We start from the raw sequence: 17,847 nt of genomic DNA, 5'->3' as shown, positions 1-17,847 counted from the left end.
TTGTGATTTCTATCTCTGTTTCTTTTCAAATATAATCAAATGAAGGCATTATTGTCTCCTTGAAAACATGATTTGAAATCTGCTTATGCAGAAAGGGGCATTTACACTGGTTAAAAATGCAGAGTTAAGTCAATGGACTTACTGTATATTTACAACTATATAAATAACATCAGAATCTAATCTATCTAATCTATCTGTAACCCTTCTGCCCCTCTGAGTTGGCAGCAACAGGGGCCGGGTTCAGTATCCAGGGGTTCTGTTTCCATAACACAATGCAAAACCGGCTCAAGCCCCACCCAGTGACTGGGGACAATTACATACCACCCCCCTGGGCGCCTCTAGGAGGCAATACGTCCCCTCTCGCAAGCACAGAGTATGAGTGTAGCAAAATCCTTTTAATAAAGGAGGGAAACAATGTGTCATCATATTGGGGAAACACCAAAAACAGGATTCATAACATAATCCATGAGCAAAAGACCCACCAAGTAAGTTTTGGCAATGTCCTTTTCCTCTTAGGGTCTCAAGTCCAATCACTCCAAAGTCCAACAACCCAAAAGTCTCTGTCCCTGGTCAGTGCCGCCCCAGAGTTCAAAAGTTTATCTGAAGAGTTTTACGCCCCCAGCCTGGGTGGAAATGGGGGGGCACACAGGGTGTTAAGGGGCACCTTACGTGGGCCAGGGCTGACTGTCCCGCCTCTCCGTGGAGTTCTGCTGTAGTCTTCACCACGACTGGCTCCACTCCATCAGCTGTGCCTCTCCTCCAGCCATCCCCGCAAACTGCTCCACTCCGCTCATTGTTCCCTGGGCCACTCCAACCATCCTGCAAACTGCTCAGCTCTGCCAGCCACTTTGCAATAGATCTTCAGGCTCCCCCACTAGTTAACACAGCATTCAGTGATCTCAGTTCAGTAAGTTTAGCTCTTTTAGTGATTTCAGCTTGTAGTAGGGGAGCCCCGGTACTGGTGCACCATTGGCCCAAAGTGAATTCAGCTCATCAGCCTCTAAGTGGACTCCTAATGGAATCAAAATTAGCTCTGCTCTTCAACAGTAGAGAGTGGAGAAGGTGCAACTGGTGTTCCATGCCCTCAAAAGGGACCCATAGCCTCAAGTACACAAACCAGTCCCCAACCTCTCTCAATTCACTAGGTTTTGGCACCCATGTCCCTTGTCTAGCAAGTGCTCCTTAGTTGATGGTGAGATCCTCTGTCATAAAACAGGTTCATAGTCCCTCATTCACATAATCAGAGTAATAACACTTTATTCCTCCTGACCCAATAACAAAGAAATTGGGGATCCCACAGCTGTCAAAGTAACCATTTTAGGCTATGCTAGGCGGGGTGGGTGTGCCTATGTAAACAAGATCAGCTCCTGAAATTCTTTTCCACACTCACCATAATTCACCACCAGATGTCAGGGTAGAGCTCATCCTGACTCTGCTTACATATCTATCTATCCTGTATTGCCACCCACCATCACACCATCTCAGGATCTTCCACCTAAAATGAATAGCCATAATCAAGTTCCCAGTGGACTTGGAGGTCTCTGACTCTTTTCCTTTTGGGGGTATAAATGCTGCTTTGGATACCATGGTTTCTGGTGAATTGTTTGCTTGTGTGACAGAGTGTGGTATGATGGTGTCATGTTGTGAACGTTGTTGTAGTATACGTGGAAATATTGTCAGGATGACAGGACAAGTCTAACCTGGGTCAATGGCAGCCTATTGTGCTGCATTCCAGTCAGCTGCCCTGCCTGGGAGAGGTCTTTGACACCTCACTGAAGGACCATCATTGAGAGCCCATCAAGGCTAGAGGCTGGGGTCATCAATCTTTATTGTGTCTCCGCTACTTGCCAGCCTGAAGAGAAAATGATTTTTCTATATAGGGACCCACAGGCATGGAAGTTGGAGATGGAACTTCACAGTTTGAACCCATGGCCAAGAGACTGGGGCCTACTTAACAGTGCGATGCCCCTTTCGATATCGCATGGGGCCATCCATGGCCATGTGTTAGTAAAGACTTTCAGAAGCAAGATGGCAGTGGGACTCTGCCAAGTTTGAAACACGGATGAACCCTGGACTCACAGATCAGTCCGGGGAAGGGGGTGTCTCAGAACTGTCTTGTTTTACAAATCTGTGTCGGTCAAGGGTTAACGGCATAAAGTTTCCCTTTGCTACCTCCGTGTTCCTTGCCTTCCTGCCCTGTTCTTCTTAAAGGGTGTCGAAGAAAACTCAGTTCTCACTTTATATTCTAAGTTGAACAAAACAAGTATCTGCATTTCAATCCAACACTTCCGCTTGATTTCAAATCAGACCATCTCATGAAAATATTAAACACAACAATTTTGGCCACGAGACAAACACCACAAAACAGAACATAGAACACACAACATAATTTTTACTGTGCCAGTAAATCAAGGTACGTTGAATGTTGTGCAGCTGGCATTAGTTTTCTTTGATTATCTGAAAGAGAAAACAGAGGTCCACCCCTTCCGGGCAGTTAAATACTTAAAATATACAAATACTCTTGTTGATTCTAGGCAAAACAGAGGAATTACCCCATATTTTCTCGTATGTGTTTGTTAGACAGCCCTGGTTCAGCGGCCTCTACCTTATCAGTTAGTTAATTTGCATTAACACAGATGCTTTCTGGCTAGCTTTTTTTACTGTTAACTCCTGCTTTTAAACACTGACAGAAAACATCACCTCTCACAGTGCCGTTAGAGCCTAATACAATTTTAATAACATAGCACTATATCCATTTTTCAGCTAATTCAACAAAATTGGTCACAGCCAAATTATTACAATCTAATAAATTTATTTGCCTGAATTTATTCACAAACATGTCAAAGACACCAAAAACTGTTCTCTTTAGCATTTTTACAAAATTCAACTGCTGTTCCCTCTAGCAACTATAGAGTCAACTTTTCACTTTCCTTAAAAATCACTTGCTTGTCTCCCAATAGTCACTTTTATCAACTCAAATCACCATTCCAAATATCCTCTTGAGTATGTGAAATCCTCATGCTTATTTTCACTTACACCTTCTTTCCACTACACCCTCAAAAATTTCCAACCTGTTTTCCAATCTCTCTGTCTGTTGCCTGCACGTCTGGTCCCGATCCTTTTTTCTCGCTGAGCCGTCCCTATCCTAGGCACAACTTGTGCCACTACCAGTTTAGCTAGGAGGGTGGGCTTCACAACTAGCCCCCACCCTTCTGGTCTTTTCCCTAAAACATTTTTACTTACAAGACTACCCGAGTCCTCCCTTGTAAGGCTTGCCACCTGGGCAAAAATACATGGCCATTGGGTAAAGGCCATTTACTCAACACACAATCCAAACCCCTTTAGGGGGTCTACCCAGAGACCCACCCATTTGTCTGCTGACACTTAAACAGAAAAGAAAATTACACAGAAAGCAGAGAAAATTACAGTCTAAGCCAGATTTTTCACTTCTATTACATTGTCCGTCACAGGGGGCGGGACAGAATTATCTCAATACAACCTCAAAGCTGCATCGCACACATGGCTTCCACCCTGAGGAATTACGAACGAGAAGTTCAGTTCCGCTCACACACCCAACGCCCAAATGAACAGAGCAGAAAAACAACAGCAACCTGTTAAACAAAACAGAGCCAAAGCTAAATAGTGCACCAAAACCAAATAGTGTTTCCTTATTCTATTAGAGCTCACCTATAATCATGCAATCCTTATCATATAACACCAACAATACCAAACAAAGCAAACACAAAATAACAAGGGTAAAACAGATAGATGGTGTAAATTCTGCAGGGCTCCCCCATTATTAATTGCTCACCAAACTGTGACAAATTCCTGTTACTAATTTATCCCCCATGTCAGGTGATCAGACTGACAGAGCATATAATCAAATTTTAAAGCTTCATTAAAAATAATAAAACAACAATGGAGAGTGTTGGGAATGCTCCCACATCACTCGGGAAAAATATGAATGCTCCAAGCCTTAAGCCACTTTAATACTCACACATGTCTCACTGGAAAGTTAAGCTTTGCAAATATAATTCCAATTCTGTAACTTGTACTGCCTTTGGTTTGCCTGTGTCTCTATTTTCCACAAGCAGCTGGGCTGAAAGCAGTTTTCTTTGCACTTAGCATAGTCCGCACTGATTCTTGACCTTGAACACAAAACAACTTCTCCTTTATCTCAGGGCTAAGCCGAATTTCAAATTAACCCGTTCCTAGACAAATTGCTCACACTGTGTCAGAGGTTTTTCTTTGTGATTAAAGCTCCACTGAGATATATGATCTTATCTAGATTGAAGATACCGCCTAATGGGCATTGTTTAGATGGATTTTCACGCGTGTACAGATTCCAATCATGAAAATACCTGCAGGTTTTAGGACCATAATGTACGTACATGTAATATGCTGGGGTACCCTTAGGGGGTGAGGTGGAATATTTAGACAGTCCCTTACCCATTGTCCACTCACACAGGAGAGACTCACAAGGAAAGGGGAGGGAAGATGGGTTCACACACTCCTAGACACAGGCAGCTTCCTCGCTGGACTATGCCAGGCTGAGTCAGCCCACCGTGGGTCGGATCTCCTAAAGATCCACTAGTTACCGGGCTAGCCCGGTAACAGCCACTCACACTGGTGTACACACACACACACCAAGGCCTCTTTTTCTTCCTTTTTCTTTTTTTAACCCTTTTTTAACCTTTTTATCTCTTTTTAATTTTTTTTTTTTTTTAACCACGATGCATCTTTACCTGGTCCAGACCAATACCATGAGGCGGTATTACAACCCCTCTTGAGGCGGTAAAAACCCCTCAGCACCGGTGCATTCTAATGCATTTACCTATGCATTACCTTATGCATTACCTTGGCCAACTCAGCAGTTCCCAGTACTGCTATAACCTTATTGGGGCCTCTCCCCAATACCACTTTGCATCTGATCCTGCTGCACAGTCAATAAGTTCAGATGGCGTGAGCCCAACAGAGACAGACGTCCTCACGGAAAGTCCTCCTCCGATACCCCAATAGAGATTTCAAAAGGTCTCATACCTCTCATGTGGCGCCATGGGGTTTGAAGGGGAATGATCAGTAGTAGCCGTCTGTGGGTCCATGGGCGTTGCCATCCCGGACGAGCCCCCAAATTGTCAAAGAAAACTCAGTTCTCGCTTTTTGTTTGGGTGCAGCAAAATCAAATATTTTATTATTTCTCCAGTAATTACAATGGAGGGAGAGAGTGCCATAGGACACAGGGTCGTCCCAGTCCTGGACTGGTCTCTCAACTGATGTAAACAATTACATCAAGCCTTTATACCTTTGTTACAGACAATTTCTAGCAATCATGGAGACAGTAAAAAGCAACAAATACATTTTGTTTATACATAGCAGAAAGGAGTGAGACAATAAGATAAGCCTAAGAAAAGCAAGCCTGCATTTTGGTTAGTGATTGCAAGGTCGTAATAACTTTGTACACAGTTCTTGTCCTGTCGCCTCGCACTATCTTTGCTCCTACAAGTCTCACGTCATTAGGGTTACAGTATGGCCTGACTCTTGCTAACTGACTAACATTCATTAAGATCTCTTCAAATCCTTGTTAATTATTTACTGGCTTCCACAAGGGGTTCAGCTAGAAGCCAAAAGGGACCACAGGCTCGGTGAAGCTCTGGTGCAGTGTGTGAGTGACTGGGGGCTTGGGAGAACTCAGACACTGGTTTTGAGCTCTAAGGCAGCTGGAAAATGGCCTCCCGCAGCCAATGGAAGGGGATCAGAGTGTTCCCTAGAGCCCCAGAGCAAGAAACACTGATGAGACTCTACCCAGATGCAGTTGCCTTAGAAGTACGTGGCTCCCACTGCCTGGGCCCTCTTGCAAGAGACAGGTGACTGGACAGCTGGATAAAGGGCCACGTTCTAACACCTGCCTTTTGTATTGTTTTATTGATCAGTTGGTCAATTTGATTTAGCTCTTTTATTCTTTTGGGGGAGGGGAGGGAAATGATTGTTACATGAGTGTGTCAATATTTGGTCTTGTGGTTTGGAAGCCAATGTGTGAACTCTTTGATGTTTGTTATTTCTCTGAGCAAGCTGAAGGTTTGCTTTCCACAGTGACCAAGGCGTGGGAAGGAGCCTCTGCAGCTTTCTGGATGGCCGAGTTCCTGCTAAAAGGATTATTTGGACGGTGCTGGGATTGTATTGAATTAGTAATGACGTGTTATGAGCCTTGCACCTTGGATAAGGGCCTTTGATTATTTTAAATCTAAAATAAAACTCCAGCCACACTCTAATTTATTCATTTAGATGGGAATAAATGGACTTAAGGTGTTAACATAACCCAGTCACTGTCCAAGGCCTGGTCTACACTAGGCGTTTAAATCGGTTTTAGGAGCGTAAAACCGATTTAACGCCAAAACAAATCCACACTAGGAGGCACCTTATATCGATTTTAATGGCTCTTTAAACGGTTTCTGTACTCCTCCCTAACGAGAGGAGTAACGCTAGTATCGGTATTAACATATCGGATTAGGGTTAGTGTGGACGCTGATCGACGGTATTGGCCTCCGGGAGCTATCCCACAGTGCACCAGTGACCGCTCTGGACCGCAATCTGAACTCGGATGCAGTGGTCAGGTAAACAGGAAAAGCCCCGCGAACTTTTGAATATTTCCTGTTTGCCCAGCGTGGAGCTCCGATCAGCACGGGTGGCGATGCAGTCCGAAATCAAAATAAAAAAAGAGCTCCCGCATGGACCATGCGGATGTGATCGCTGTAAGGGCAGGCAAATCCGTTCTATCAGCGCTCCGTTACAGAAGATGAAATTCAGAATCCTTTTTTAAAAATCTCCAGACAGACGCCATAGCAGGGACTCAGCGCACTGCAGCGTGACAAGCGTAACGGAAAGCCAAAGAATCAAATGGATGCTCATGGACTGGAGGACTGAAGCTATCCCACAGTTCCTGCAGCCTCCGAAAAGTATTTGCATTCTTGGCTGAGCTCCAAATGCTTCTAGGGTCAAACACAGTGTCCGCGGGTCAGGGCATAGCTTGGCAATCTACTCACCCACCCCCCACCCACCCCCAGAAGCGAAAGGTAAAACAATCCTCTGACTCTTTTACATGTCACCCTATCTTTACTGAATGCTGCAGATAGACACGATGCTGCAGCCGTCAACACCAACATCCTTGCTCCCCCCCCCCCCGCCATGGGCGGCTGATGGTACAATACGATGGAAATCCATCATCAGCCTCAGCTGATGGTACAAAAGGACTGGTAACCATCCTTGTCATCAGCCTATTGGCCCTAATTTTTTCTGGTGGATGGATGGTGCAATATGGCTGGTAACCATCCTCATCATAGCAACAGGGGGCTGAGCTCCATCAGCCCCCACCCTTCATGTGTAAAGAAAAGATTCAGTTGCCCCTGGACTAGCAGTGGGATGCTGGGCTTCTCTCCTACACACTGCTTAATGTCCTGTCTGGACTATCATAGCAGCTGGAGGCTGCCTTCCACTCATTTCTCACTAACAAGTCAGTGTGTCTTATTCCTGCATTCTTTATTAATTCATCACACAAGTGGGGGGACAATGCTACGGTAGCCAAGAAAGGCTGGGGGAAGAACGGAATCAACAGGTGGGGTTGTTACAGGAGCACCCCCTGTGAATAGCATACAGATCATAATTTCTGCAGGCTCTGACACAGAGCAGCTGTGCTCTCTGGTTCTATGATACGGTGGTTCTCTAGTACACTTGCCTATATTAGGCAGCACTGATTCTATTTTTAGATACCAAAAAGGAGGGATTGACTCAGGGAGTCATTCCCAATTTTTGCTTTTGCGCCCCTGGCTGATCAGCCAGGGGCACTAGCAGCAAATGGTACAAAAGGACTGGTAGCCATGATCATCCTCAGTTCCAATTTATGGAAGGGTTTGGATGGTGCAATATGGCTAGTAATCATCTCTGCTGTCATGCAAAAGCAAAAGCATGCTTCTGAGTAGCGCTGCTGAATCGCCTCTGTGAGCGGCATCTAGTACACATACGGTGAGAGTCACAAACGGCAAAACAAGCTCCATGATTGCCATGCTATGGCATCTGCCAGGGCAATCCAGGGGAAAAAGGCACGAAATGCTTGTCTGCCGTTGCTTTCCCAGACGAAGGAGTGACTGACGACATTTACCCAGAACCACCCGCGACAATGATTTTTGCCCCATCAGGCACTGGGATCTCAACCCAGAAGTTCCAAGGGGCGGGGGAGGCTGTGGGAACTATGGGATAGCTACGGGATAGCTACCCACAGTGCAGTGCTCCAGAAATCGACGCTAGCCTCGGACCATGGACGCACACCACCGATTTAATGTGTTTAGTGTGGCCGCGCGCACTCGATTTTATAAAATCTGTTTTACAAAACCGGTTTATGCAAATTCGGAATAGTCCCGTAGTGTAGACGTACCCCAACACTAAAGAGTGTAAAACAAGATCTGGAGCTTGGTGTCCAGAGACCTCACCTGCTTCACACCATGGCAAACACACCGTTAAAAATCCTGTTCATCTTTTATTAACTATCCAGACAGGAAAGGAAACCACTCACAGTATTTGAAATGTAAAGTATTAAGTCAGGCTTTCATTTTAGCTACACCCCTTGTTCCCTTTCCCTTTAGCTGGAGGCAGTTTTTTAAAGGAAAAAACCCCAGCTGTTTGGCAGTCTCTTAGAGGTATCAGAGGGAAGAGGTTTTTCACTGTGGGGAGATCAACACAGGGATTGATTTAGTGGATCTAGTGCAGACCCGCTAAATCGACGGCAGAGCCCTCTCCAGTCTACCCCGGTACTCCACCTCTCCGACAAGAGTACGGGAAGTCAACCAGAGAGCATTTCCTGTTGATGCAGCGCAGTTAAGAAACCAGGGTAAGTCGACCTAAGTTTTGTCGACTCTAGCTACGTTATTCATGTAGCTGGAGTAGTGTAACATAGGTCAAATTTCCCCGGTAGTGAAGACAAGCCCAGGGGGGGGGGTAATAACCATCCTTTTGAGGAAAAGAGAAGAAGTTAGTTGAGTTGGGCTGCAGCTGTCATTGTGCTGTTGCTGTTACTGTCCAGTCTTAGAAGCAAAAGCCTCCTAGTTTGTCCATCGCTTCAGTAGTATCAAAGATGGAAACAACTGTGATCCCAGGTGGTAGTTGGGATTCAGCTGGAGCTGGTAGGGGTGGTCATGTCATATGGGTCCCTCCTTCTGCCCAGGACACCTCTCAGGAGCAGGATGACGAAGTCCTGGAGTCCCAGGAGACGGTAGGAGTGGCAGCCATGATGGTGACGCATGCTCCAGAATCCTCCATCTGTTCTTTTTATTCTTTCTGTATTTTCCCCACAAAATATCTTTCTTTTAAGGAAGCAGAAAGGGAGTGATGGGTAGAATAGTCCATTCCCCCATTATTTTCTCCTCAAATAAGTCTTAATATCCAGCATACCAATTTTGCATCATTAATTTTCTTAGGCTAAGTCTACACTGGGGGGAGAGAGAGTCGACCTAAGATACGCAACTTCAGCTACACCAATAGCATAGCTGAACTCAGCGTATCTTAGGTCGATTTACCTGGCCGTGAGGATGGCGGCAAGTTGACCACTGCTGCTCCCCCATCAACTCCGCTTCCACCTCTCGCCACGGTGGAGTTCTGGAGTCGATGGCAGAGCAATCAGGGATCGATTTTATCGCATCTACACTAGACATGATAAATCGATCCTGGATAGATCGATCACTATCTTCAGCTTCTCCACTTAGCCCATTATGTGAGAAAGACGTTGGGTGCAACGTTGCATCCCAAGCTATAGTAGTTAGTCCCTTACCAGTAATGATCAGTGGGACATTTGGGTAAACAAGAAAAGCAGGTTTAGGCCCCCAGGACATCACTGCTTTTAGTGATAAATTATTTATTGCTTTAGATTTACCTGCATTATCATCCCATATTAAGCCAACAGCTAACTGGTTTGGATACTTGGAGACTTTTGATGGGGCCCTGGTGTTCCCTCTCTCAGTCTTATCAAAAAGATGACTGAGAAGTGACTTGATTACGGCGTAGACCTTCCTTCATGCGGAGAAAGGACCTGGTGCTAAAGGGCGCTCTTAATTTAGCAGGACAAGAACCAGTGGCTGGAAACTGAAGCCAGACAAATGTAAATTAGAAATAGGGCACAAATGTTTAGCCACGAGGGCTTGAAGGGGGACACTAACTCCACGCTGACTGGAAAGAGTTTAAAGAGGGGCTGGGAGCTCAGTCAGCCCTACCCTGTTACACCTACGAGAGAGGTCAAAGCCTGAGTGAGGAATTAATAGAGGAAAAGCCCAATACAGTAGGGGATGAGTAGGAGAAGGGGTGGTTGTCCTGTGCTAGCAACTTGAAGGAAGGCCTGGCTGAGGTCAGAGAAAAACTATAGTTTGCCTGGAGGAAGGCTAGTCTGGGGCCAGGGGATGTCCTGAGACTGCTAAATACAAAGAGCCTCTTAGGGGCAGATAACCCTGGTGTAGGACTCTACATTTGCTTTGTTCACCATAACGAATCCTCTTTCCTTCTGGGACTGTTGAGGAGTGGGCACGAGAAGAGGGTTTGAGAAAGGCCTAGGGACAGGCCGAGTTAGAAAGTAGCCCAGGGAGGAGGCAATGGGAGTGAATAGACAGAGCGGAGCTGCTTACGACAGGGCCCCTGGGCTGGAACCCAGAGTAGAGGGCAGGCCGGGGCTCCCCTACCAGCCTGCCGAGGATGGTGGCATGAAGACCCTCAGAGATGAGCTGGAAGGCCAATGAAATCTGAAGTCAGGCTGAAGATCTGGTGTGCAGCTGCTGAACTACTGTTGAGCTGAACTGGGTTCATCTCAGAAGGGATGAGATTATATGTGATTTAGCTGGAGGCCAAGTCTCGAGAACTAGACCACTGGAGAGTGGCCAAAGTGACAATCAGCACAGGGTTCTGAACAAGAAGACCCTGCTAGGCCATACCCAGCCATAAGGAGGCACGCCAGCCAGGGAGTCACTCTTCCAGAGAAAATGATTAACCATGGGAACAAGCTACCACGGGAAGTGGTGAATTCTTCATTTCTTGATATCTTAAGATCAAACCCAGATGCTTTTCTGAAAGTTGCTTTAACCAATCACACATTATTGGACTAAATACAGAGTTAACTGGGTTAAAAGTAATCTTCTGCTATGTACAGGAGGTCAGAGAAGATGATTCAACGTCTCTGCTGGCCTAAGATCTGTGAATCTATGGATCTTCTTCTAAAGCAGTTGGTACTAGCCAGTTTAGAGACAGAAGCGTGGGTAAGGTGGATGACTGACCTCCTCTAAAGTGGCAATTCCTATGTTCCTTAGTGCTGGTAAAGAAAAACACCTTCTTCGAAGCTAGAAGTTCTCCTATCTCCACAACTTTCTCACTTAGGTTAGGAGTTCACTTGTTACACTTGTTTGTAAGTTCTAAAAATAAATGCAGCATTAACTCTGCCTTTGTGGCATTTGAAAATTCCCATTAGCAGAAGTTTCCAGGGAGTTGTGGCTCTCTCCTGTAAAAATAAGAGGAGGCAGTCACCTCTGGGATCAGGTAAAAGCCAGCTGTGCCAATAGGAGAATGGAACTGAGGGTCCTGTGTAGAACTCTCAGGTCTCTTAACCATCATCTTCATGGACCTCAGTAATCGACTCTAGATCCTGTATCGTACTCTCTGAAAGACTGCATGAAGAGGTCACATCAGAGACTCCAGCTTTTGTTATACTTGTTTTTGAGGAAGCACAACGTTTCTCATCAGATTCACAGAAGGTATGTATATTGTTATGAATGATGTGTAACAGATTTCTTTCTGTGAGACACACCCTGAGCAGACCGTTTAGATGCATGTAGAACACCCTGGTTTACTCAGTCAGCCCTAGCCAGAGAAAATGGCAGGAATTTCTGAGGATTTATGATAATTTGTATATCCCCAGTCATTCACTGCATAAAAGCCACCCTCCAGGATTGATGTTGGTTAAAGCCCAGAGTCAGTGAGACCCCAGAAGGAGGGAGAGACGGTCTTCATTTTCCTTCATCCATCCATCCATCTCTCTCTCTCTCTCTCTCTCGATTAATTTGCCATCTAAGTGTTTTTAGGTTACAGATGAGCTTACAGTTTGACATGACTGAAATAATGTAATTTCTAGTGACATGAAGAAGAAATATGCAAGTATTTTATCTGATATTTACATGTCTAGGATTTGTAAACCTGTCAAAACACCCTAAAAAAAGACATAGAATAACAATTAACCAACCAATGTTGTACTGCTTACCTAAAAATTCACATACAAATTAATCACTAAGGAATCAGTAAAAAATTCAGAGATGTGTGCCACAAGGAGATAGAATAATAAACCATAGAAATGAAGGGCTGAGAAGCATCTTGAGATATCACCTAGTCCACCCTCCTGTGCTAATCATCTAGATCATGTCTGACAGGTGTTTATCTAAGCTGCTTTTCAAATGTCCAATGACAGGGATGCCAAAACCTGCCTTGGTAACCTGTTCTGGGGCTTAACTATCCTCAGAGTTAGAATGTTTTTCTACTATCTCAACTAAATCTGTCTTGCTGAGTTTGATGGTATTTGCAGGGCAAAGGTCATAGAATATCAGGGTTGAAAGGGACCTCAGGAGGTCATCTAGTCCAACCCCCTGCTCAAAAGCAGGACCAACCGCCAGACAGATTTTTACCCCAGATCCCTAAATGGCCCCCTCAAGTATTGAACTCACAGCCCCACGTTTAGCAGGCCAATGTTCAAACCACTGAGCTATCCCTCCCCCTGAAGTGTAGAAATCCCAAAGAGCCTGTCCCTACCTCTATAACCAGTTTAAACATCAAATAAAATAAAGTAACCCCCACCCCTCCAAAAATGTATCTGTTTCAAGCCATGCTCCACAGGCTACTGTTACTGCTTTTTAATTATTACTTTTCTTGATAGACCCCATGGCAGACACAAAAGAGGGAAATAAAACATCCATTACGGGATTCATCCTCCTGGGCTTTGGGAATCTCCATGAACTTCAGATTCTTCTCTTCCTGCTGTTTCTAGTGATCTACATTGTGACTGTGGCTGGGAACATCCTCTTCGTTGTGCTAGTTGTGGCTGATCGGCACCTTCACATCCCCATGTACTTCTTCCTGGGGAACTTGTCCTGCCTGGAGACCTGCTACAGCTCCACCATCCTGCCCAGGTTGCTGGCCAGTCTCCTGACTGGGGACAGAACAATCTCTGTTAGTGGCTGCCTCGCACAGTTTGATATCTTTGGTTCTCTGTTAGCTACAGAATGTTGTCTCTTATCGATGATGTCTTACGATCGGTATTTAGCCATATGCAAACCTCTGCATTATGCAGCCCACATGACGAGAAGGTTTTCCTTCCAGCTAGCAGCGGGGTCTTGGCTAAGTGGGTCTGTGGTCAACACCATTGCGGCATGTTGGTTATCACAATTGATTTTCTGCGGCCCCAGTGAAATTGACCATTTCTTTTGTGATTACACCCCATTGATAAAACTGTCCTGCAGTGACACCAGCTGGATGGTTCTTGTGATTTTCCTTCTCTCCTTTATATTCATTCTTCCTCCATTTCTCTTAACCCTGACATCGTACGTGTGTATCATCCGCGCTGTCCTGAGAATCCCTTCCAGCACGGGGAGGGAAAAGGCTTTCTCCACCTGCTCCTCTCACCTCATCATCATCACTATTTTCTATGGGACCCTGTTCATTGTCTACGTGCTCCCAGACACTGCAGCACTGAACAAAGTGTTCTCCATCTTCTATACGGTCCTGACTCCCATGGTCAACCCCCTCATCTACAGTCTGAGAAACAAAGAGGTCAAGGAGGCTCTGAGAAAAGCTCTAAGTAAGACTATGACTTTTATAACCAATCACAAACTTTTTTCTAGGCATTTATTGTAGGTTGCAATTAAATGCGTATAACAGGAACTCAGGAGGTGGTGTGATGTAGCAAACCACAGCTCATGTGGGAGCCCTGATTTACCAGAGCTGTTCTAATACCTACAGTGAGACCCATGCAGAAGAACTAGTTCATAAGTAATGATTGCAGAGCCAGGTATTGGCTGACTCGTGGGTTATAGTATGGATGGGCCCTGGCAGGGCTGGCTCCAGGGTTTTTGCCACCCCAAGCAGCAGGGGGAAAAAAAAAGCTCTGATTGGTGCCTGCTCCTCCGCGCCACTTCAGTCTTCGGTGGCAATTCAGTGGCTGGTCCTTCCCTCCAGGAGGGACTGGGGGACCCGCCGTCAAATTGCCACTGAAGAGCCTGACCTGCCGCCCCTTCCCCTTGGCCGCCCCAAGCACCTGCTTGCTGAACTGGTGCCTGGAGCTGGCCCTGGGCCTTGGATCTGCCTAGGGTAAGGTGAGCTAAAAGAGTGAGTTAATAGGCAGCAGGTTGAAAACAAATAAAAGGAAGTATTCCTTCACACAACACACTGTTAACCTGTGGAACTCTTCGCCAGAGGATGTTGTGAAGGTGAAGACTATAACAAGGTTCAAAAAAGAACTAGATAAATTCATGGAGGACAGGTCCATCAATGGCTATTAGCCAGGATGGGCAGGGATGGTGCCCCTAGCCTCTGTTTGCCAGAAGCTGGGATTGGGTGACAGGGCATGGATGTCGTCACTGTGTGTTTCAACAGCGATAAAGCTTTGACTTTTTAAAATCAACATTTCTATCATTAAATAATTGTTGTCTGTCCAGCGCTGTTTTGTCACCCATCCTCACAATTTCCCACAATTGTGTATTAGTATATAGGCTTGTTTGTGAGCCTGGCGTAGACTTTTGGGTTTGACTTTTTGATACTCTTATATCCTTACTAATCTGTGTGAACAAAGAACAAAGATGCTGTGTGTTACATCTGCCCACAAGCAGATAGAGTTAAAGTGTTACAGGGTATGGTGGAAGTGAAATATGTGAGCATACACTGGAAAGTTGCCTGGATCTTCTCTCAAGCCAGGGTCAAGCAACCAATCAAGAAGGGCAAGGAGGAATGGGGTGGGGGGCAGGCATAAGACACACTAAAAGCCAAAGAAAAGTCTGGCCTTGGCCAGAACACAATGTCACTCCTTACCTCTCCCATGGAGTACAAAAGAGGTCGGATGAAGACCCTAGACTCACGACCCTCCCAAATGGAACATGACCATAAGTTGTAAGGGGTAGGACCAGGGCTGTGCACTGCAGGTATATTTGGGCCTGCTAAGAAAAGGGGAATGGGGAACAGGGACCCAGGCAAGGTTCTGTGGCGTCAGAGCTGGGAACAGAACACTGGGAAACAGACTCAGCCGGCGGGTAGAGCTGTGGATAGGTTTGCTTGAAACTAACCCCAATAAACATCACACTGCCTGTACTTTGGACTTCTGCTCTTCTGCTTTCTGTCTGCGTGACAAGAACCAGGGTAGGAGGTGAAGGGAAAGCCCTCTAGCATTGTGATTGTTCAAATCAATAAAAAGAATTTTAAAAAAATACTTAAAAGTCAGAATTTTGCACAACTGTGAAACCATTAATTGATAAAAATAGAAACAAAATGCTTAAAGGCGCACACTGGTGTTATGCATTGAAATTAGGAAAAAAATGGGATTCTGCCAAGCCTAACTAAAGGATATCCTGATATGGCACTTTTCCAATCGCTCTTGCTGAAGCTGTTTCACTGCGTACAACAATTAAATATGCCTCAGGACTCATAGTGAGCAAAAATGACTCTGTATCCCAGTGGTCAAAGCAGTCGCTTCAGAGGTGGAAGATCCCTGTTCAGATCCCTTCTCCTGATTGACCAGTGGGGGAGGGGGGGATTTAACTGGGGCCTCCCCCAGCCCAGGTGGGTCCCCTAATGACTGCGCTAAATTTTATAAGGGAAGATCCTGCTGTTGCTTCCTCCTCCTCCCTCATCTCCCTCTGGCCATGTTTTGTAGAGTTATGTGTGTTCAGAGCCTGCCTACTGGATAAGGCTTCACAGGTGAGGTAGGCAGGGCAAGGCCCATCTTCACAGGTCTGAGGATTGTGCTGGGATTTAGGTGCCAGATGGGTGTCCAGAGGAGCATGCCCAGAGGCAGAAAGTTAGGCTCTTAGGGAATAGTTACAGCGCAGGTTGAGGGACCATGGGCCAGATTAGTAAAGGTCTGGATGTTGATGGGGTTTTGGTGCTTAGAAGCTTTTGAAAATACCTTTTAAATATCTGGCCATTAGTAATTTTAAGTGCCTACAGAGTTAAATGGCAGCAGAACATGTGTTTGTGGATTGCAGTGGTGCCTAAAGCTGCTTACATCTAGTCTTCAGATGCCTAGTCCCTTTGTGGAGCTGGGCCTGGGTGACCAGAGGTCATTGGAGTCTGCTTCACTCATTGAAACACTCAGACACTATGAATTTTAGCTCATTTTCACCTGGTCTGCTGCCACTTGACTTGTTATTTTTTGAGACCCTTACACGATGGGTCTGAGACATCAGTGTGTTATTCCGATTATACAGTGATTGAAACTCCTGAAATCAAAGCTATTGTGCTGGCACGAAGCAGGGTGTGGAATCTTCGCCAGTGTGTTGAAAGTTAAAAATTAAAATATTAATCTTTACATGATCCCTTTCAGGTGGATAGTTTTCATTTTTCCCATTTTGTAACCAGGAAAGTCAAACAGAAAATTATTCTGATTGAGCATTTCTGGAACACCATGAAAGGGTGCGTGGGGATATAACTCACAAATAAAGGAAAAATGTTTTGCCCCAAAGACATGTTGTGCTAAGTACTTTGATGTTGTATGATTAATTATTATTGCTGTTGTTATGGTTGTTTTTATTTTAAAATCACGTAACATTCTGTTTTGTTTTAACCGCCATGTTGGCTAAAAATCTCCACCACATCTAAAATTGCCATCCCACCAGATAACTAAGTAAGTAGGCAGGTAGGTAGATAGGGATGGGGATGGGTGGATGGATGGATGGATAGATAGATAGATACACCCCATTCTCCAAGTTACCCATCTCCCATTGGGCACTTAACTCCACTATTCTCTTGGGAAACTTCGAGCCCAGGATCCTCCCACCAGCAAGATATTTTCCAAATGGCAAAAATTGGAAAACAGTAAGAAATTGAGAGGGGAAAAAACACAACTTTCTGACCTTCCTCCAACTTTTTTCCATTTGGAAAATAACTAAGTGCTGAAAATATTACTTCCAGAGAGAAAGCAAAGCTTTAACTTTAAGAAAGCCCACTTTCAATGCTCAGCAATATTCCGTGAAGCTGGAAATCATCTGGAAACAGTACGAAAGTGTGAAAAAAAAACCCAACACTTTCCTATGTTTTCAAAATTTCATGCAGGACAAATGGAATTTCCAGACAGGAATATTTCTAATGGGGATTTTCCCCATAAACATTTCCCCAGGAAAATCCTGATTTTCCAGCCAGCTCTACTCAACATCAAGAGTTTTCCCACTATCACCAGAAAGAACTGGGATCCTCTATCCATTCAGAGAATGGGTCAGGTGTTCACTTTAGCAGTGCTCTGCCCTCTCCTGATCTGCATCATTTCAGTTAATCATGCTCAGGGTGCAGTAATAATCAAATAGTTGTTTGTGAACCACCTGTTGTATGCCAAGCTCTCAGTGATAGGGTCAGTATGCGTCGTTTGGGGTGAAATATTACCCTCCCCAGAAAGCCAGTATTAGGCCTACCCAACACTTCAGCCATATCTGGAGTACTTAGCTGGGAGTCAGGTGGTGCATGAGCCTTCTGTTGATCTTCTGAACAGCAGCGAGTTTCGCCCTTGGTCCAAAGCTCACAGACTTTAATGGGAGTCTCTCCATTGACTTCACTGGGCTCTGCCTCCATCCATAAGAGGAT

General features: G+C 45.2%; 1 protein-coding gene across 1 annotated transcript; it reads left to right on the top strand.

Moving 5' to 3' along the window:
- The first annotated feature begins 12,948 nt into the window (after nt 1–12,948).
- On the top strand, nt 12,949–13,920 carry LOC120380902 (olfactory receptor 11A1-like). Its single transcript, XM_039498803.1, has one exon. It carries the CDS (start codon nt 12,949–12,951, stop codon nt 13,918–13,920), a length of 972 nt encoding a protein of 323 aa, XP_039354737.1.
- The last annotated feature ends 3,927 nt before the right edge of the window (nt 13,921–17,847 follow it).

The sequence above is a fragment of the Mauremys reevesii genome, linkage group 13 (assembly GCF_016161935.1).
Source record: "Mauremys reevesii isolate NIE-2019 linkage group 13, ASM1616193v1, whole genome shotgun sequence".
NCBI lineage: Eukaryota > Metazoa > Chordata > Testudines > Geoemydidae > Mauremys > Mauremys reevesii.
Note: the sequence above shows the minus strand (reverse complement) of the source record. Positions and strands in the feature narration are given on the sequence as shown.